Here is a 20,887-nt window from a genome sequence, read left to right on the forward strand (position 1 = left end):
ACCGACCAGTGGGAGGCATAGTCGAGCAACGTTCAAGACGGGGGAGGGGAGAATTGGAAATACGAAATTGGGATGGGAGAAAAATAGAAAAAGTGGATAAAAAAAAAAGAATGAGGCTTATAAATAAATAAATGTATAGCCAATTCGCACATTTATATATATATATTGGGGCTATCAGTTTATCACGTTTATTAGATTAATTAATTACACCGCAAATTATTGCATTATGAAAATTAACTCTAATGTATTACAAAAAAAAATTCCATAAGAAGGTAGAATACACATTTACAGACTTTCTTTTAATATGGTCCATTTGCATGTTCTTGGTATCTGATTCTAGGGACATCTATGGATCTCAGGGAATGTATTCCCAGTGTCAGAAATACTGTGTCTGTTACTAGGCTTGAGTAAATTGTAATGAACCAAATGAGAATATCAATAGAACATTTTTTATTTTTGACTATGAATAACACCATGCTCAAATTGACCAGACCTGAAAAATCTAAGCAAATTAAAACAGAAGGTTTTGTAGATACAGTACTGAATTCTGCCATCCCGACACATGCAATTTGAAATATGATTATAGAATATCAGGCATAAAATGGTTATGCGACCAAATGCGATTAATTAATTACAAATCCTGTAATTAATTAGATAATTTTTTTTAATCGCCTGACGGCACTAATATATATATACATATATTATCTTTCAAATGCCCGAGTTCAATTTGGATTTAGTATCACCAGGCGTGCATAAGAACAGATAATGAAATCTACTGTACTTTTTTATTTTCTCCACAGTGCAACCGTTTTGAAATTAATTTCAGATCTAATTGTTCCTACATGTTAACAATAGGGAATAGAAACTTGAAAGCCTTTCAATATTTGTCAAAAACGTTATCTTTTGTGGCTTATTATCCAGAATATTAAGTTATTGAAATAATTCATACAGAACTCTGAACCTTGAACCCCATAAAATCTTCCAGGAAGTGTAGTTTTAAAAACTTTCAACGCAGAACGATATCTGTGGAACTCTGCTACAATATGGCCGCAAAAAGACTACAATTCCCATGGTTCAAAATTTCCAAAATGGTTGCCCTCTCGGAATAGACTTCACCAAATCGAAAAGTTAAATCTATCTAATGACACTTTTAACTTATTGCTAAACTAAAGTATTGATGATAATATACATTCTACATGCTGTTGTGACATGTTAATACTTGAATACGTTTGAAATTAAAATCGCAACTTTTATGGTCTAAAAAATATTGATTCATGACCAGATGTCATTTCGGGACCGGTACCGGTCCCGTCGGGTGGAAGAGGTTAACAGTAACTAAACAAATTCAGTTTGTTGTTCTTATATTAACAGTAACTACACAAATACAGTTGAACCCTTACTATACAAATAATGTTTATTATTATTATATTAACTAACTACAAATATAGTTTATTCTTATATTAACAGTAACTATACAAATAGTTTATTCTTATATTAACAGTAACTACCGTATTTCCTCTAATATTGGACAGGACTTGTATTTACCTCAGCTGCAAAGAGCACCAGGCCTTTATTAGAGAGAGGCTTATATAAGAGGCAGGCCTTAATTTCTAAAACTACGTACATTGTCTGTCTACATTTATTTAGACTAACATTATTTAAATATTGAGTGCAACACAGTAATTGTGAAACTGTGGTGGATTAACGTAATTGGAACTGTCTGTAGGTTGCGGGGTCCGCACGGACAATTTAGCGTGTGGTACCTTCTCGACTCTACCTGAGTCGAATCGAGTTGATAACATGGTGTGTGGCAATAGCTTAGCTAACGCTATCATGGCCATCATGATATATAATGTCAACTGGACAACGCCAGCCCGCCTGCCAACGCCATATCGATAGCGAACGTTAACTAACGTTTTGCAAACGCAGCCAACGTCATCCAGCCGACACCACAGATCTAGCTATGACAACGTTAGCTAACGCCAACGAAGTGAGAGTAGAGAAATGTTAATGTAGTCGGAGTGTAGCGGGAACGGTAGAGAGAGGCAGCACTTAATTTGCATTGGCAAGAGTTGATCTCATTATATATATCACGGCAAAAAAGAAAAAACCCGTCCATTATAAGAGGCCCGTCCTCTATTTGAATGCCCTCCACTATTAGAGGATTTACGGTATACAAATAAAGTTCACTATTCTTATATTAACAGCAGCTATACATTTCACAATGTGATTGGATGCTCCGGTACTGATGGTTTCTTCCTCCTCGTCTCCCCAGGCCGTGGGACCAGCGGCTCCGTCACCCCCCAGGAGGAGGAGGAGCTCCGGAACCTGGCCGCGTCTCCCAACGTGTACGGCGCCCTGGCGCGCTCCCTGGCCCCCTCCATCTACGGCAGCGAGGACCTGAAGAAGGCTATCTCCTGCCTGCTGTTCGGGGGCTCCCGCAAGAGGTGAGGAACCAGGCCGTCATAAGTACAAATAGTTTCATTCTATTTTGATGTTTTTTTTAACCCTTTCACTACCACATTACAGAAGGTTAACCCTTTCACTTCAGAATGTTAACCCTTTCACTACCACACTACAGAAGGTTAACCCTTTCACTACCACACTACAGAAGGTTAACTGATCTCCTTCTTCCTTACCGCCCCACCCGTTCCCTCCGGTCCTCCTCCACTGCCTCCCTCACTGTCCCGACATCCAAGCTTAAAAACTTTGGAGATCGGGCCTTCTCTCGTACTGCACCCCGACTCTGGAACTCCCTCCCCCAGTCCATCAGAGACTCCCCTACACTCTCCACCTTCAAAGCTCGCCTCAAAACCCACCTGTTCTCCCTTGCCTTCAACCTCCCCCACCCATAACCCCCCCCCCCCCCTCCAACCTGATTGATGTCTGTCTCCGGTCTTTTTTGTGCTATCATGCTGTCTTCCCTGTTCCCCCCATGGTCTCATGTTCCTTTTGTTTTTGTTTCTTTGTTGTTTCTTTGTTTTTGTTTCTTTGCTTTTGTTTCTTTGTTTGTACTCTTGCTCCCGACTATTGTCAGCGACTTCGGGTTATTGAGAAGCGCTATATAAATTAAATGAATTATTATTATTACCACACTACAGAAGGTTAACCCTTTCACTGCCACACTACAGACGGTTAACCATTTCACTACCACCCTACAGAAGGTTAACCCTTTCACTACCACACTACAGAAGGTTAAGCATTTCACTACCACACTACAGAAGGTTAACCTTTCACTACCACACTACATACGGTTAACCCTTTCACTACAGAAGGTTAACCTTTCACTACCACACTACAGAAGGTTAACCTTTCACTACAGAAGGTTAACCTACCACACTACAGACGGTTAACCCTTTCACTACCACACTACAGAAGGTTAACCCTTTCACTACCACACTACAGACGGTTAACCTTTCACTACCACACTACCGAAGGTTAACCCTTTCACTACCATGCTACAGAAGGTTAACCCTTTCACTACCACACTACAGAAGGTTAACCTTTCACTACCTCACTACAGACGGTTAACCGTATGTAGTGTGGTAGTGAAAGGGTTAACCTTATGTAGTGTGGCAGTGAAAGGGTTAACCCTTTGTCTAGTGGCAGTGAAAGGGGTTAACCTTGTCCCAGTGAAAGGGTTAAACGATACTGTCTAGAGTACAACCTAGGTGTATGTTTTATGTTCTAAAAGAGCGCCCTCTGCTGCCCGCAGGTTGCCGGACGGCCTGACCCGTCGAGGGGACATCAACCTGCTGATGCTGGGGGACCCCGGAACGGCCAAGTCCCAGCTGCTCAAGTTCGTGGAGAGGTGCTCTCCTATTGGGGTAATTCTACCTTTTTGTTTGCGTTAACCTTTTATTTCCATAAAATAAATTATATTTGAACGCGTTCTCTAGTAGGGCTGACGTTCGAAGCTTTTTTTGGCCGTCGAAGCTTCGGGGCCGAGATTCGATTTAATTAGAAGATTCAAAAAAAATAATAATTTGTACCACATGCACAAACCTGCTTGATTATTGCCCCAAATAGCATGCAAGTTGGACAAAGTGGGTATGTCTGGAAAGAAGAGGCTTGTGGGTACCTATAAAACCAATGTGCACTCTGATATATTCATGTGAACGGCCAAGGGACCTTTTGGAAGATGAGCATGGCAGTTTTCTCTAGGTCGAAAATTTTACATTTTGAATCATTGCCTAAACCCCCTTCCCAACCGTTGGGATTAATGAAAATTGTACCAATGGAAAGCTTAGCTTCTCTAGTTTACAGGGATACCAATACCTTTGTGTTCGCTCAAATATTGAGCGCGCTATGGACCAAGATATTTATTAATGGGCAGAACCTTGATTTTACATGGCGGCCATCTTGAAATCCATCATGATGACGTGGCCCCTACCCCAAAATGAAAGCTATGGTGATGGGGAACACGTGGAAAAAATTGTGCTTTTGTTTGGTGCGTCCACATATTTTTGCTAAGCCACCGTACTATATGTTTTCATCTGGTCAGGTGCGCTGTCTGAGTGTCAACTAATATGTTTTCATTTGGTCAGGTGCGCTGTCACCTAATATGTTTTGATCTGTGTCTGGTTAGGTGTGCCGTCACGCGTCACCTAATGTTTTCATCTGTCTGGTCAGGTGCGCCGTCACCAAATATGTAATTGTTTGCATCCCGTCTGGTCAGGTGCGCCGTCACCTAATGTTAATATGTTTTCTTCTGTGTCCACTGACAAACACAGTGGGGGATGTTTTAAAAATATAATTTTGCTTCACCAAAAAATTTGGTCAGCAGCCGCCACTGGAGGACACATATACTATCGATAATCTAGCGTTTATTTGAAAACGTTTCATAAATCAGCCGAAAAATGACAACGTGTTTTGTGTATTCCACTAAAGGGCTATCATCGTGTCTTTCTCTGGCATTACTAGAAATCTCAAACTATACTCATATTCAAAACAGTATAAAACTGAAATGTGCCGATGAAAAATGTGTGTATTAGACCCATAGTCATAATTTAAGATATAGTTTAAGCGTTCGCAAATATCCCCGTCCTCCCATTGATTAAAGCGGTGGCAATCTAGACCTAATTTGGTCATATGGGCGTGGCTCTGAATTAGTTAATAGAATCGGACGTTACCCCTTTTTGTATCTTTTGAACCGTTTGTCGTAGAGACTTGCGGGTTCTGCCATTGTACTCAGTGGGGATATCCTCTTTCATTGGTCTATGTTGACCACACCCCCTATCCTTAGGCCGCACCCCCTTTTTGTATCTTTTGTACAGTTTGTCGTAGAGACTTGCGGGTTGTGCCATTGTACTCAGTAGAGATATCCTCTTTCATTAGTCTATGTTGACCACGCCCCCATGGTTAGGCGCCTCCCCCTTTGTGTATCTTTTGAACATTTTATGATTAGGCTGCGCCCCCTTTTTGTATCTTTTGAACCGTTTGTCGTAGAGACTTGCGGGTTGTGCCATTGTACTCAGTAGGGATATCCTCTTTCATTGGTCTATGTTGACCACGCCCCCTATACTTAGGCTGCGCCCCCTTTTTGTATCTTTTGAACCGTTTGTCGTAGAGACTTGCGGGTTCTGCCATTGTACTCAGTAGGGATATCCTCTTTCATTGGTATATGTTGACCACGCCCCCTATCCTTAGGCTGCACCCCCTTTTTGTATCTTTTGAACCGTTTGTCGTAGAGACTTGCGGGTTCTGCCATTGTACTCAGTAGGGATATCCTCTTTCATTGGTCTATGTTGACCACGCCCCCTATCCTTAGGCTGCACCCCCTTTTTGTATCTTTTGAACCGTTTGTCGTAGAGACTTGCGGGTTGTGCCATTGTACTCAGTAGGGATATCCTCTTTCATTGGTATATGTTGACCACTCCCCCGATCCTTAGGCCGTGCCCCCTTTTTGTATCTTTTGAACAGTTTGTCATAGAGACTCGCGAGAGACCCTCTCCCGTTGGCCGGCGGTGCACAGGCATCACCCACACTTTCACTTTCCCCTGCGGAATTGTCTAGTTCACTATTACACACTTACAGTTTGACCATATTACACACTATTACACTATGACACTATTTCACACTTTTACACTCTTAAACATTAGTACACTATTAAACAATATTTCACTATTACAGTGACAATATTTCACTATTACTGCTAATGCAATTATGCATTTATTATTATTGCACTTTACTGTTACATTTGCACTCTGGATGCCAAACCTCTTTGTTTTACTGTACTTCTGCTGTATACTGAGAATACATTTAATCTAATCTAATCACACACTATGACACTATTACATTACCTACTCTTACTAGTTACGCTGCTGACCAGTATGACTCACTACCAAAGTGTATTTATACCTGTATCACTGTACATATTAATACTACAACTCTGTACATACATCTGATTAGCACTAGTACTTGGTAAATTGTAAATGGTAATTGTGCATTTATATAGCGCTTTTATCCAAAGACACTATTTAACACTATTACACACTATGACACCATTACACACTATTACACTATGATACTATTACTGAATTATCCCATGGGTTTCCGTAGTGTAGTGGTTATCACGTTCGCCTCACACGCGAAAGGTCCCCGGTTCGAGACCGGGCGGAAACATGATTTTGTAGGCGTCACTATTAGGGCTGTCTGTCTTAAATACTTTGAAGCTTCGTTCGATGGGCACAGGATTCGAACGGGAAAATAAAATTCGAATATATATATATATATTTTTTTATTCTAAATAAATAAAATTAAATAAAGAATCTATCTCTAGTGTCCTGACCCATATAAAAACATGTCTTAATAAAAAAAATGAATTCTGCCTTTGTCTCTAACTACATATCTATATAATTGTTTGCTTTATAGACGAAGGTTGCAACATAATTATGTAATGTAATGTCGTTGGCTGTGTAATGGAGAGCAGCCGCCCAGGCAGCGCAGCTCCCGACTCATTATTCATTTAATTAATTAATCCAATCCACTTTATTTATAGAGCACATTTAAAAACAACAAAGTTGACAAGTGCTGTACAAGTCCCACAACAAGATAAAAAAATACAAAAAAAAAAAAAAAAAAAATTTATCTCAAAGCTTCAGCCCTAGTCACTATTACACACTATTCACACTGATACTATTACACTATAACACCATTTTACACTAAGCATTATTACACTGACACTATTACACTATCACAGTATGACAATATTTCACTATTACACACTTATTACAGTTTGACAATATTTCACTATCACAGTATGACAATATTTCACTATTACACACTATTACAGTTTGACAATATTTCCAAGTAGCCAGGGTGCTCCTCGTTAGTAATATTTCCAAGTAGCCAGGGTGCTCCTCGTTAGTATAGTGGTCAGTATCCCCGCCTGTCACCAGGGTGCTCCTCGTTAGTATAGTGGTCAGTATCCCCGCCTGTCACCAGGGTGCTCCTCGTTAGTATAGTGGTCAGTATCCCCGCCTGTCACCAGGGTGCTCCTCGTTAGTATAGTGGTCAGTATCCCCGCCTGTCACCAGGGTGCTCCTCGTTAGTATAGTGGTCAGTATCCCCGCCTGTCACCAGGGTGCTCCTCGTTAGTATAGTGGTCAGTATCCCCGCCTGTCACCAGGGTGCTCCTCGTTAGTATAGTGGTCAGTATCCCCGCCTGTCACCAGGGTGCTCCTCGTTAGTATAGTGGTCAGTATCCCCGCCTGTCACGCGGGAGACCGGGGTTCAATTCCCCGACGGGGAGTCTGTCACCATTTTTTTAAAGTCCTGCAGTGGGTCGTAATAATCTTTGACCTTTGAGGTTATCTTAAGTTGCGCTATTACACTATGACACTATTTAACACTATTACACACTATGACACTATTACACACTATTACATTATGATACTATTACAACCTATTACTGAATTTTGCTATGGGTTTCCGTAGTGTAGTGGTTATCACGTTCGCCTAACACGCGAAAGGTCCCCGGTTCGAGACCGGGCGGAAACATGATTTTGTAGGCGTCACTATTATTAGGGCCGTCTTAAAGGAACACTCCAACATCTTCCCTGGAGTTAGACAAGAAGATGCATGCCTTTTTTGTCTCTGTGCGTGCAGTAGGAGTAGAAAGACGCGCACCGTTAGCCTAGCTTAGAGTCAGTCACTGGAAGTAGGTTCCTCCATTAGCCTAGGTCTTGTTTGCCGTCCTCTCCTATCTCTCCTCTGCTCTCTGCCTCCATATGGGGCTGCGTGCTGTTTATACACACACACACACAAACGCACAAGCCGCTCATGCACACACGTGCACGCTCTGTGCTCTTGCCGTCCTCTCCTCTTGCCGTCCTCTCCTATCTCTCTCCCCTCTGCCTCCATATGGGGCTGCGTGCTGTTTACACACACACACACACACACTCGCCACTCGAGCTGCCGCTCATGCACACACACGCGCACGCGCGCTCTCTGCTCGCGACGAGTACCTGCACGCGCATGCTCAGTGTTGGGAACTAGGCTAATGAAGGAACCTACTTCCAGTGACTGACGCTAACGGTGCTTGTCTTCCTACCCCTACCGCGCGCACAGAGACGAAAAAGCTATGTATCTTCTTGTCTAACTCCAGGGAAGATGGAAAATAAGCTAATTTCCCAAAATGTTGGAGTGTTCCTTTAAATACTTCAAAGTTTCGTTCGATGGGCACGTGATTCGAACGGGAAAATAAAATTTGAATATATATACAAAAAATTATAATTCTAACTTTTTTTAAATTTTTTCATCTCCCCTCCCACCTGCAAAATCTTGCGCCTCCAATGCAACTAACGTCATATGCCTAACTAACGTCATATGCCTCATTAACTCTGCCTCTCTTCGTTACCTACAACAAGCAATGCCGTTTGTTATTTAAGATGAGGTCGGACTCGGCACTGACAGATTTGTGTTCATTGTGCTGCTTTTATAAAGCCTCAAATGACGGCTTACAATATTTCATGAAAGCAAAGTGTTTTGTTTGTATTACACACTACAGTTAGTGAATATTTCACTATTACACACTATTACAGTTTGACAATATTTCATTATTACACACTGTTACAGTATGACACTTGACTAGTACACTATTACCCTATTACATTACCTACTCTTACTAGTCACAGTACGCTACTGGCCAGTACGACATACTACCATAGTGTCTTTATACCTGTATCACTGTAATACTACAACTCTGTACATACATCTGATTAGCACTACACTCAGTAGTGCTAATTCATATATTTTATACCCAGTTTAATCACCTGTATATTAATATTACTATTGCACTTTACTTTTGGTTTGGATGCCAAACGTATTTACGTTGTGCTGTATAACGACAATACATTTGAATTTTGAATCTTATCTAATCTAATCAGTAAATGTGGCCGGTTAGCTCAGTTGGTTAGAGCGTCGTGCTAATAACGCGAAGGTCGCGGGTTCGATACCCGTACTGGCCAAAGATTTTGAGGCGGTGTTTAACACGTGTTGCCTCACAGCTAGAAGGTCCTGGGTTCGATTCCCGCTTGGAGACTAGGTTGCCAGGTACCCAGGTGGGGGGGTATCTCCTGGGCCTATCTGTGTGGAGTTTGCATGTTCTCCCTGTGCTCTCAAGGGTTTCCCCCCCAAACAGATTGCCAGACCGCAAATTACATCACGTCATAAATCAATCTGTCTAGAGTCGACTGTCTGACAAAAGTATTTTTATTTTTCAAACGTATTCAAGTATAAACATCATAACATGTCACAACAGCAGTTATAATGTATATTATCATCAATGCATTTGTTTATCAATACTTTAAATTGTTATTAGATAGATTTTTGTTTTTCTATTGTTTTGGTCGCGAAAGTCGACCATTTTGGAAAAAATTTACGTCGGCAATTGTAGTTCTTTGACGCCATTTTGAAGAGGACAACGAGAGCTTTCGATGAGCGTTGGAATCTTTCAGAACGACACTTCCCAAAGGCCTCTATGGGGCTTCAAGCAAATTACTTCTGTATGAATTTATTTAATATCTCTTATTACTCGGGATAATAAACCACAACTTAACGTTATTAGCATATATGGCAGCGCAGTTAGTTTGTCTCTCCTATTTCTAGCATGTAGCATAAGATTTGAAATTTGTTTAAAAATGGTGGCACCCTGGCAAAAAAAAAAAAAAAAGCTGATTTCATTATCTGTTCTTATGCACGCCTGGTGATACTAAATCCAAATTGAACTCTGGCATTTGAAATATAAGATTTGGCACAATCCATAAATGTGTGAATGGGCTATAATAAGGTAATTTATAAGCCTGTTATTCTATATTCTATAATATTTCAAATTGGTCCGGATAGGAGAATTCAGTACTGTATCTACAAAACCTTCTGTTTAATCATCTTCCCTTCATTCATTTCCTTAGATTTTTTTTGTACACATGATCTCAAGAAGGTACTGAACGAGATCAGTGGCAGTCTTTCATGTCTGGTCATTTTTAGCATGGTGTTATTCACTGTCGAATGCAAAGAAAAATCATAATTCATATTATCCTTTGTTTCATCACAATTTACTCAAGCCTAGTAATATACACAATATTTCTGACACTGGGAATACATTCACTGAGGTCCATAGATGTCCCTAGATACCAAGAAAATGCAAATAGCCTTGTAGAAGTAGAGCAATATTCCATTTACTTAGGTATGTATTTTACCACGTGTTTGGGATCAATATAAAAAAATTTCGCCATGGCATTCATAATTCATCCAGCCTCCCTCCGGATCGCAGCCGGACCCTGTTCTGATATTGCAACGCCTCAATACCGCCGCCTGGTGGATGGTCGGGCGAGTTACACTCACGCCAAACCGGAAGTGGCGACCGGTGCATCGAGGAAATTCCTCCGCTAGAGATATATTGTGCATTTAGATTGCTTTCGAAACGCAATAATCGATATGATTTCGGAGTTTATTGCGTCATACAAACCGGAAATGGATCTAGCAGATCGACGTCAAATAATTGGGATCTTTTTCCTCCAGGCTCATCGGCGAATGGTAAGAGGATGCTAACGTTACTTTCAGCTTGATTGTCCATTTCTTTGTTTGCAATCAGTCTGATCAATATATCAACCCATACTAAATAAAGCCGTTACTGACGATCAAGGAATTATAAACGACCCCCCCCCCCCTTTCCTTCACGCATGATGAAGCATAATGTATACCGATCATTTTTTTTATTCACTTTTTCTCCCATTTTCTATATTTTCTCCCATCCCAATTTCGTATCATCCAATTCAACCCTCCCCTGTCACGAACGCTGTTTCTTGCCTCCCACAAGCCGGCTGCAATGTGGACTAAGTCATACATAGCACAAGTCCCCTCCGGTACTTGAGGTAACAGCAGTCGCATCTTTTCACCTGCGCAGCTCGATCTCTCAGTGGCGAGGAGTAACGCGTGGGAGGCTCACGCTGCCCCCGACACTTCCTGATTCTACTGCGCAGGCGCACCAACCGACCTGTAGGAGTCGCTGTCCACAACGCCCGATCCCCACCCATCAGTTTCCCACCCCCTAATACGGCCAATGTGTATTAGTACGGACGACCAGCTAAACTGAAAGCAATGTGGAGCGCTGGGCTCAAACAGGTGAGCCCAGCGTCTCCAGTATTCGTGGCGAGCGCCTTGCCCACTACGCCACGTCATATACATTTGAATTTTTTTATATAGCGTGTATAGGAAAGAAACGTCAATCGATAATCTATCATATGCTTCAGGGCTTATAACTCGTGTTTTTGGAATTACAGCAGAAAAGCTTAAAAACACTTATATTCTCGACGGTATTAACACAACAATGTATGAATGAAAAAATATAATGTTCCCACATCCGGAACGATAGATACCCGATGTTGAATGGGCCATAGTAATGTCGATATAGCTATAATATTTAAAAAGTTATAGCCCTGCAAAGAAGGTAAACATCTCCATAGGCTTACAGCGGTGGCAGAGGGGGCATAATGATGGGCACAATGCATGGTGCCCAATGTGTTAAGAGGTTAATATATATTCAAATTAAATTTTCCCGTTCGAATCCCGTGCCCATCGAACGAAGTATTTAAGACGGCCCTATTCTCTATTAAGCGTTTAGATTGTGAGGCCGATCAAATGGTAGTTCCACATTCTGTGTGCTTCGTCTATATAGACCAGAATTGTAATCCTTCAGCAAAGCCATGACGCATTAACCCCTTAAGCCTGAGCGGTCCGGTACCGGTACAATATTGATATCACGCCATAAATCGATCAATACAGAACGTATTAATTAATGTTGCGTTTCTTTTTCAAATGTAGCCAAGAGGAAAGACCCTAACCCTGTCAAAACAGCACTTAAAAATAGTGTATTTTCAGCACTAGGTTTGTTTACCAATGATTTTAAGTTTTATTAGTGAAATAGGAGTTTATAGAAATCTCAGTGCATCGAGTCGGAAAAAGACGCATATTGACACGAGACCTAACTTGAATGTAGTCTTTTGACAGAAGAGACCAGGGCGTTCGATGGGCATTGCACTAAAAAATAATTCACGTCTGGTCAATGTTACAGGGTGTCCGCGGATCCTTAAAAAGTCTTAAAGTCTTAAATTTGTTTATCAATAATTAAGGCCTTAGTTTGTCTTAAAATGTCTTAAATCCATTTTCAGAGGTCTTAAAAATGCCATAGACAGGAAAGATAAAATGCCATGTCATCTTATGTTTTATTATGAAATCTGGGGGAAAAACGGTTAACGGGAGATAAAGTCGGGACTTTTTATTGACCGTGTTGTAGCATCACGCAGACCGGAATGGGGCGGAACCAACAGAGGTCCTTATGTTGGCCGGGAACTATTTCAGCAATGGAGTCTAGCTAACGTTAGCAAGGCGAAGCGGAAGCGATAACGCTAACGTTACGTTTAGTTTAGTTTAGCATTTGCACTCGTTAATATGGGAAAGTGCCAATTTAACGAGAACTGGCTCGACAATCCACTGTTTGTGCCAGTCAAAGACCATTATGCAAAAAAAAAAAAAAAAAAGCAGTCGAGTCGCACATGCTGAGCGCTAAGCATACCGATACCTCTGCAAAACCCGCCTGCAAACTAGTATTTCGCATTTCTTTTCGGCCCCTGCCTCCGCATCAGCTGTGCCATCTCAGGTAGGACTACCACCTGCGACACCAATTATATCATCGGCACTCGGCACTCTGCTACATTCGGCTCCACGCCAACGCTTGAAGCTGAGGTACTGTGGTTTCTCAACGGTCGCAAAGCACCAGTCCTACACTGGCAATGATGGACTAGGAGAGGTATTCCGTGCTATGTTCCCTGACTCGGAAATTGCTAAGACATTAACATGCGCCAAAGACAAAACGTCCTACATAGCCAGGTTTGGATTGGCTTCTTGCATCCAAAAAAATCTCTTCACGGATGTAAACAACGACACGTTTGTGTTGATGTTCGATGAGAGTGAGAGCTTCACCCCACCCTATGTATTTATTTTCTACCACCCACCTACCCCCTCCTAATGTACAGTCTCCTCCCCATCATATGTATATGTATATATATATATATATATGTTAGGATCTATGGGTAACAGTACTGTATATTTGCATATCATATGTCACAAATGTAACAGTAATATATACCTGTATGTCATGTATGTCCCTATGCCATAAATGTCATGATGTCATGTATGTTGTGCATGTCATAAATGTCACTATGAATTGAAAATGGGGGACCCTGATGTAAACAAGACAAACGTCTTTCTCTGGTCTGCATCCCCTTATTATTGTGTGTATTGAGCTGTACTGTATTGTACCCATTCTGAAATCTGTTAAATAAAGTATTCATTCAACCAAACCACAAAAACAAAACAACTGGATGAATGAAAACTTTATTTAACAGATTGCAGAATGTGTACAATACAGTACGGCTCAATACACACAATTGTTAAGGGGATGCAGACCAGAGAAAGACGTTTGTCCTGTTTACATCAGGGTCCCCCATTTTCAATTCATATTGACATACACAACATAGAATAGATAGAATAGAAATACTTTTATTATCCCGTGGGAAATTTGACACTGCAAATCGCTCAACATTTAAACATTTAGACAGGACGGGTCACGAATTAGAATAATAACACAAATCAATCAAGTTGCCTAGGATAAGAGTAGAGTAAATAGAATAAAAATGAAATAAAATATACAGAAATAAATACAGTAAAAACATACATGACATCATGACATTTATGACATACAGGTATATACTGTAGTACTGTTACATTTGTGACATATACGATATGCAAATAATATACAGTACTGTTACCCAGAGATCCTAACAGAAAATATTATATATAATATATGATGGGGATGAGACTGTACATTAGGAGGAGGGGGGGGGGTGTTGGCCATTTACGGTGGCCAGTTTCGAATTGCAGTCTCCCGTAGGTGCTCTTTAAGAGCGGGTTTGAATGTGGGCAGGGGTAAAGTGGGTTTTAGGAGTGAGGTTAAGTAGTAGTCTGACCAGTTTGTTTTGTGATGTTTGTAATCTTGTTTTTAGTGCCTTTGAGGTGCTTTGGTACCATGAGGTGCAGGCATAGTCGTAGTACCCTTGAATGAGTGTACTGAGAGTACCCATGATTTTTGCCATTTTGTTATCGTGAAATTGGTATTAAATTTAATTTTGAGTGGCATTAAAAAGTCTTAAAAAGCCTTAAATCTGACTGGGCTAAACCTGCAGATACCCTGTGTTAGCATGGTGTTATTCACCGTCAAAGATGAAAAATGATATTCTCCTTTTTTGGTTCATCACAATTTACTCGAGCCTAGTAACGCACACTATTTCTGACACTGATAATACATTCCCTGAGATCCATAGATGTCCTTAGATACCAAGAACATGCAAATGGGCCTTGTAGAAGTGGAGCAATCTTCAAATTTACTTAGGTATGTATTTCTAGGCGAATTTTCAGAAAATAGGCCTAGGGCTCAAGAGGTTAAGCCAGTTGGTTAGATTGTCTCCACTCTGTATATCTAAAGCTTCGTTGAGTGTGTCTCTCTCTCTCTCTCCTCCAGGTGTAGATCTAACCCTTCTTCGCCTCTCTCTCTCCACCAGGTGTAGATCTAACCCTTCTTCGCCTCTCTCTCTCCACCAGGTGTAGATCTAAACCTTCTTTGCCTCTCTCTCGCCCCCAGGTGTACACCTCCGGTAAAGGCAGCAGTGCCGCCGGTCTGACCGCCTCGGTGCTGAGGGACCCGGTCACCCGCGGCTTCATCATGGAGGGCGGGGCCATGGTGCTGGCGGATGGGGGCGTGGTCTGCATCGACGAGTTCGACAAGGTAAGGCGCCTCGCTGGTGGGTTTTTTTCCTTTTTTGCAAACATCACATACTTGACTGTGTGGAGTTTGCATTTTTTCTTCGCACCAAAAGACCTGCATGCTAGGTTTCCTGCCATTGCCCTTGACCAAGGTACTGGCATTACAACTGGAGTTGGTCTCTTGACCAAGGTACTGGCATTACAACTGGAGTTGGTCTCTTGACCAAGGTACTGGTATTACAACTGGAGTTGGTCTCTTGACCAAGGTACTGGCATTACAACTGGAGTTGGTCTCCTAACCAAGGTACTGGCATTACAACTGGAGTTGGTCTCTTGACCAAGGTACTGGCATTACAACTGGAGTTGGTCTCTTGACCAAGGTACTGGCATTACAACTGGAGTTGGTCTCTTGACCAAGGTACTGACATTACAACTGGAGTTGGTCTCTTGACCAAGGTACTGGCATTACAACTGGAGTTGGTCCCTTGACCAAGGTACTGACGTTACAACTGGAGTTGGTCTCTTGACCAAGGTACTGGCATTACAACTGGAGTTGGTCTCTTGACCAAGGTACTGGCATTACAACTGGAGTTGGTCTCTTGACCAAGGTACTGGTATTACAACTGGAGTTGGTCTCTTGACCAAGGTACTGTTATTGCAACTGGAGTTGGTCTCTTGACCAAGGTACTGACGTTACAACTGGAGTTGGTCCGTTGACCAAGGTACTGGCATTACAACTGGAGTTGGTCTCTTGACCAAGGTACTGACGTTACAACTGGAGTTGGTCTCTTGACCAAGGTGCTGGCATTACAGCTGGAGTTGGTCTCTTGACCAAGGTACTGTTATTACAACTGGAGTTGGTCTCTTGACCAAGGTACTGGTATTACAACTGGAGTTGGTCCCTTGACCAAGGTACTGACGTTACAACTGGAGTTGGTCTCTTGACCAAGGTACTGGCATTACAGCTGGAGTTGGTCTCTTGACCAAGGTACTGACGTTACAACTGGAGTTGGTCCGTTGACCAAGGTACTGGCATTACAACTGGAGTTGGTCCGTTGACCAAGGTACTGGCATTACAACTGGAGTTGGTCTCTTGACCAAGGTACTGATGGTACAACTGGAGTTGGTCCGTTGACCAAGGTACTGGCATTACAACTGGAGTTGGTCTCTTGACCAAGGTACTGGTATTACAACTGGAGTTGGTCTCTTGACCAAGGTACTGTCATTACAACTGGAGTTGGTCTCTTGACCAAGGTACTGGCATTACAACTGGAGTTGGTCTCTTGACCAAGGTACTGGCATTACAACTGGAGTTGGTCTCTTGACCAAGGTACTGACATTACAACTGGAGTTGGTCTCTTGACCAAGGTACTGGCATTACAACTGGAGTTGGTCTCTTGACCAAGGTACTGGCATTACAACTGGAGTTGGTCTCTTGACCAAGGTACTGGCATTACAACTGGAGTTGGTCTCTTGACCAAGGTACTGGCATTACAACTGGAGTTGGTCTCTTGACCAAGGTACTGACATTACAACTGGAGTTGGTCTCTTGACCAAGGTGCTGACACTACAACTGGAGTTGGTCTCTTGACCAAGGTACTGGCATTACACCTGGAGTTGGTCTCTTGACCAAGGTACTGTTATTACACCTGGAGTTGGTCTCTTGACCAAGGTACTGGTATTGGAGTTGGTCTCTTGACCAAGGTACTGGCATTACAACTGGAGTTGGTCTCTTGACCAAGGTACTGGCATTACAACTGGAGTTAGTCTCTTGACCAAGGTACTGGCATTACAACTGGAGTTGGTCTCTTGACCAAGGTACTGTTATTACACCTGGAGTTGGTCTCTTGACCAAGGTACTGGTATTGGAGTTGGTCTCTTGACCAAGGTACTGGCATTACAACTGGAGTTGGTCTCTTGACCAAGGTACTGGCATTACAACTGGAGTTGGTCTCTTGACCAAGGTACTGGCATTACAACTGGAGTTGGTCTCTTGACCAAGGTACTGGCATTACAACTGGAGTTGGTCTCTTGACCAAGGTACTGGCATTACAACTGGAGTTGGTCTCTTGACCAAGGTACTGGCATTACAACTGGAGTTGGTCTCTTGACCAAGGTACTGACATTACAACTGGAGTTGGTCTCTTGACCAAGGTACTGACACTACAACTGGAGTTGGTCTCTTGACCAAGGTACTGGCATTACACCTGGAGTTGGTCTCTTGACCAAGGTACTGTTATTACACCTGGAGTTGGTCTCTTGACCAAGGTACTGGTATTGGAGTTGGTCTCTTGACCAAGGTACTGGCATTACAACTGGAGTTAGTCTCTTGACCAAGGTACTGGCATTACAACTGGAGTTGGTCTCTTGACCAAGGTACTGTTATTACACCTGGAGTTGGTCTCTTGACCAAGGTACTGGTATTGGAGTTGGTCTCTTGACCAAGGTACTGGCATTACAACTGGAGTTGGTCTCTTGACCAAGGTACTGGCATTACAACTGGAGTTGGTCTCTTGACCAAGGTACTGGCATTACAACTGGAGTTGGTCTCTTGACCAAGGTACTGGCATTACAACTGGAGTTGGTCTCTTGACCAAGGTACTGGCATTACAACTGGAGTTAGTCTCTTGACCAAGGTACTGGCATTACAACTGGAGTTGGTCTCTTGACCAAGGTACTGTTATTACACCTGGAGTTGGTCTCTTGACCAAGGTACTGGCGTTACAACTGGAGTTGGTCTCTTGACCAAGGTACTGACATTACAACTGGAGTTGGTCTCTTGACCAAGGTACTGGCATTACAACTGGAGTTAGTCTCTTGACCAAGGTACTGGCATTACAACTGGAGTTGGTCTCTTGACCAAGGTACTGTTATTACACCTGGAGTTGGTCTCTTGACCAAGGTACTGGCATTACAACTGGAGTTGGTCTCTTGACCAAGGTACTGGCATTACAACTGGAGTTGGTCTCTTGACCAAGGTACTGTCATTACAACTGGAGTTGGTCTCTTGACCAAGGTACTGGCATTACAACTGGAGTTGGTCTCTTGACCAAGGTACTGGCATTACAACTGGAGTTGGTCTCTTGACCAAGGTACTGACATTACAACTGGAGTTGGTCTCTTGACCAAGGTACTGGCATTACAACTGGAGTTGGTCTCTTGACCAAGGTACTGGCATTACAACTGGAGTTGGTCTCTTGACCAAGGTACTGGCATTACAACTGGAGTTGGTCTCTTGACCAAGGTACTGGCATTACAACTGGAGTTGGTCTCTTGACCAAGGTACTGGCATTACAACTGGAGTTGGTCTCTTGACCAAGGTACTGACATTACAACTGGAGTTGGTCTCTTGACCAAGGTACTGACACTACAACTGGAGTTGGTCTCTTGACCAAGGTACTGGCATTACACCTGGAGTTGGTCTCTTGACCAAGGTACTGTTATTACACCTGGAGTTGGTCTCTTGACCAAGGTACTGGTATTGGAGTTGGTCTCTTGACCAAGGTACTGGCATTACAACTGGAGTTGGTCTCTTGACCAAGGTACTGGCATTACAACTGGAGTTAGTCTCTTGACCAAGGTACTGGCATTACAACTGGAGTTGGTCTCTTGACCAAGGTACTGTTATTACACCTGGAGTTGGTCTCTTGACCAAGGTACTGGTATTGGAGTTGGTCTCTTGACCAAGGTACTGGCATTACAACTGGAGTTGGTCTCTTGACCAAGGTACTGGCATTACAACTGGAGTTGGTCTCTTGACCAAGGTACTGGCATTACAACTGGAGTTGGTCTCTTGACCAAGGTACTGACATTACAACTGGAGTTGGTCTCTTGACCAAGGTACTGGCATTACAACTGGAGTTGGTCTCTTGACCAAGGTACTGTTATTACACCTGGAGTTGGTCTCTTGACCAAGGTACTGTTATTACACCTGGAGTTGGTCTCTTGACCAAGGTACTGGCGTTACAACTGGAGTTGGTCTCTTGACCAAGGTACTGGCATTACAACTGGAGTTGGTCTCTTGACCAAGGTACTGACATTACAACTGGAGTTGGTCTCTTGACCAAGGTACTGACACTACAACTGGAGTTGGTCTCTTGACCAAGGTACTGGCATTACACCTGGAGTTGGTCTCTTGACCAAGGTACTGTTATTACACCTGGAGTTGGTCTCTTGACCAAGGTACTGGTATTGGAGTTGGTCTCTTGACCAAGGTACTGGCATTACAACTGGAGTTGGTCTCTTGACCAAGGTACTGGCATTACAACTGGAGTTGGTCTCTTGACCAAGGTACTGGCATTACAACTGGAGTTAGTCTCTTGACCAAGGTACTGGCATTACAACTGGAGTTGGTCTCTTGACCAAGGTACTGTTATTACACCTGGAGTTGGTCTCTTGACCAAGGTACTGGCATTACAACTGGAGTTGGTCTCTTGACCAAGGTACTGGCATTACAACTGGAGTTGGTCTCTTGACCAAGGTACTGGCATTACAACTGGAGTTGGTCTCTTGACCAAGGTACTGGCATTACAACTGGAGTTGGTCTCTTGACCAAGGTACTGTTATTACACCTGGAGTTGGTCTCTTGACCAAGGTACTGGCGTTACAACTGGAGTTGGTCTCTTGACCAAGGTACTGACATTACAACTGGAGTTGGTCTCTTGACCAAGGTACTGGCATTACAACTGGAGTTGGTCTCTTGACCAAGGTACTGGCATTACAACTGGAGTTGGTCTCTTGACCAAGGTACTGGCATTACAACTGGAGTTGGTCTCTTGACCAAGGTACTGTTATTACACCTGGAGTTGGTCTCTTGACCAAGGTACTGGCATTACAACTGGAGTTGGTCTCTTGACCAAGGTACTGGCATTACAACTGGAGTTGGTCTCTTGACCAAGGTACTGACATTACAACTGGAGTTGGTCTCTTGACCAAGGTACTGACACTACAACTGGAGTTGGTCTCTTGACCAAGGTACTGGCATTACACCTGGAGTTGGTCTCTTGACCAAGGTACTGTTATTACACCTGGAGTTGGTCTCTTGACCAAGGTACTGGTATTGGAGTTGGTCTCTTGACCAAGGTACTGGCATTACAACTGGAGTTGGTCTCTTGACCAAGGTACTGGCATTACAACTGGAGTTGGTCTCTTGACCAAGGTACTGGCATTACAACTGGAGTTAGTCTCTTGACCAAGGTACTGGCATTACAACTGGAGTTGGTCTCTTGACCAAGGTACTGTTATTACACCTGGAGTTGGTCTCTTGACCAAGGTACTGGTATTGGAGTTGGTCTCTTGACCAAGGTACTGGTATTGGAGTTGGTCTCTTGACCAAGGTACTGGCATTACAACTGGAGTTGGTCTCTTGACCAAGGTACTGGCATTACAACTGGAGTTGGTCTCTTGACCAAGGTACTGGCATTACAACTGGAGTTGGTCTCTTGACCAAGGTACTGGCATTACAACTGGAGTTGGTCTCTTGACCAAGGTACTGGCATTACAACTGGAGTTGGTCTCTTGACCAAGGTACTGGCATTACAACTGGAGTTGGTCTCTTGACCAAGGT

General features: G+C 42.8%; 1 protein-coding gene across 1 annotated transcript in view; it reads left to right on the forward strand.

The window, feature by feature from the left end:
• The window catches only part of mcm5 (minichromosome maintenance complex component 5), a 72,691-nt gene that overhangs the window by 19,756 nt on the left and 32,048 nt on the right, over nucleotides 1-20,887 (forward strand). The window contains 3 exon segments of the mRNA XM_084329530.1: nucleotides 2,276-2,447; nucleotides 3,716-3,827; nucleotides 15,200-15,343. Of these exon segments, the coding sequence (XP_084185656.1) occupies nucleotides 2,276-2,447; nucleotides 3,716-3,827; nucleotides 15,200-15,343 (428 nt within the window).

This window comes from Notolepis coatsorum, assembly GCF_963971535.1.
Source record: "Notolepis coatsorum genome assembly, chromosome: 14".
In the NCBI taxonomy this organism is placed as follows: Eukaryota; Metazoa; Chordata; class Actinopteri; order Aulopiformes; family Paralepididae; genus Notolepis; species Notolepis coatsorum.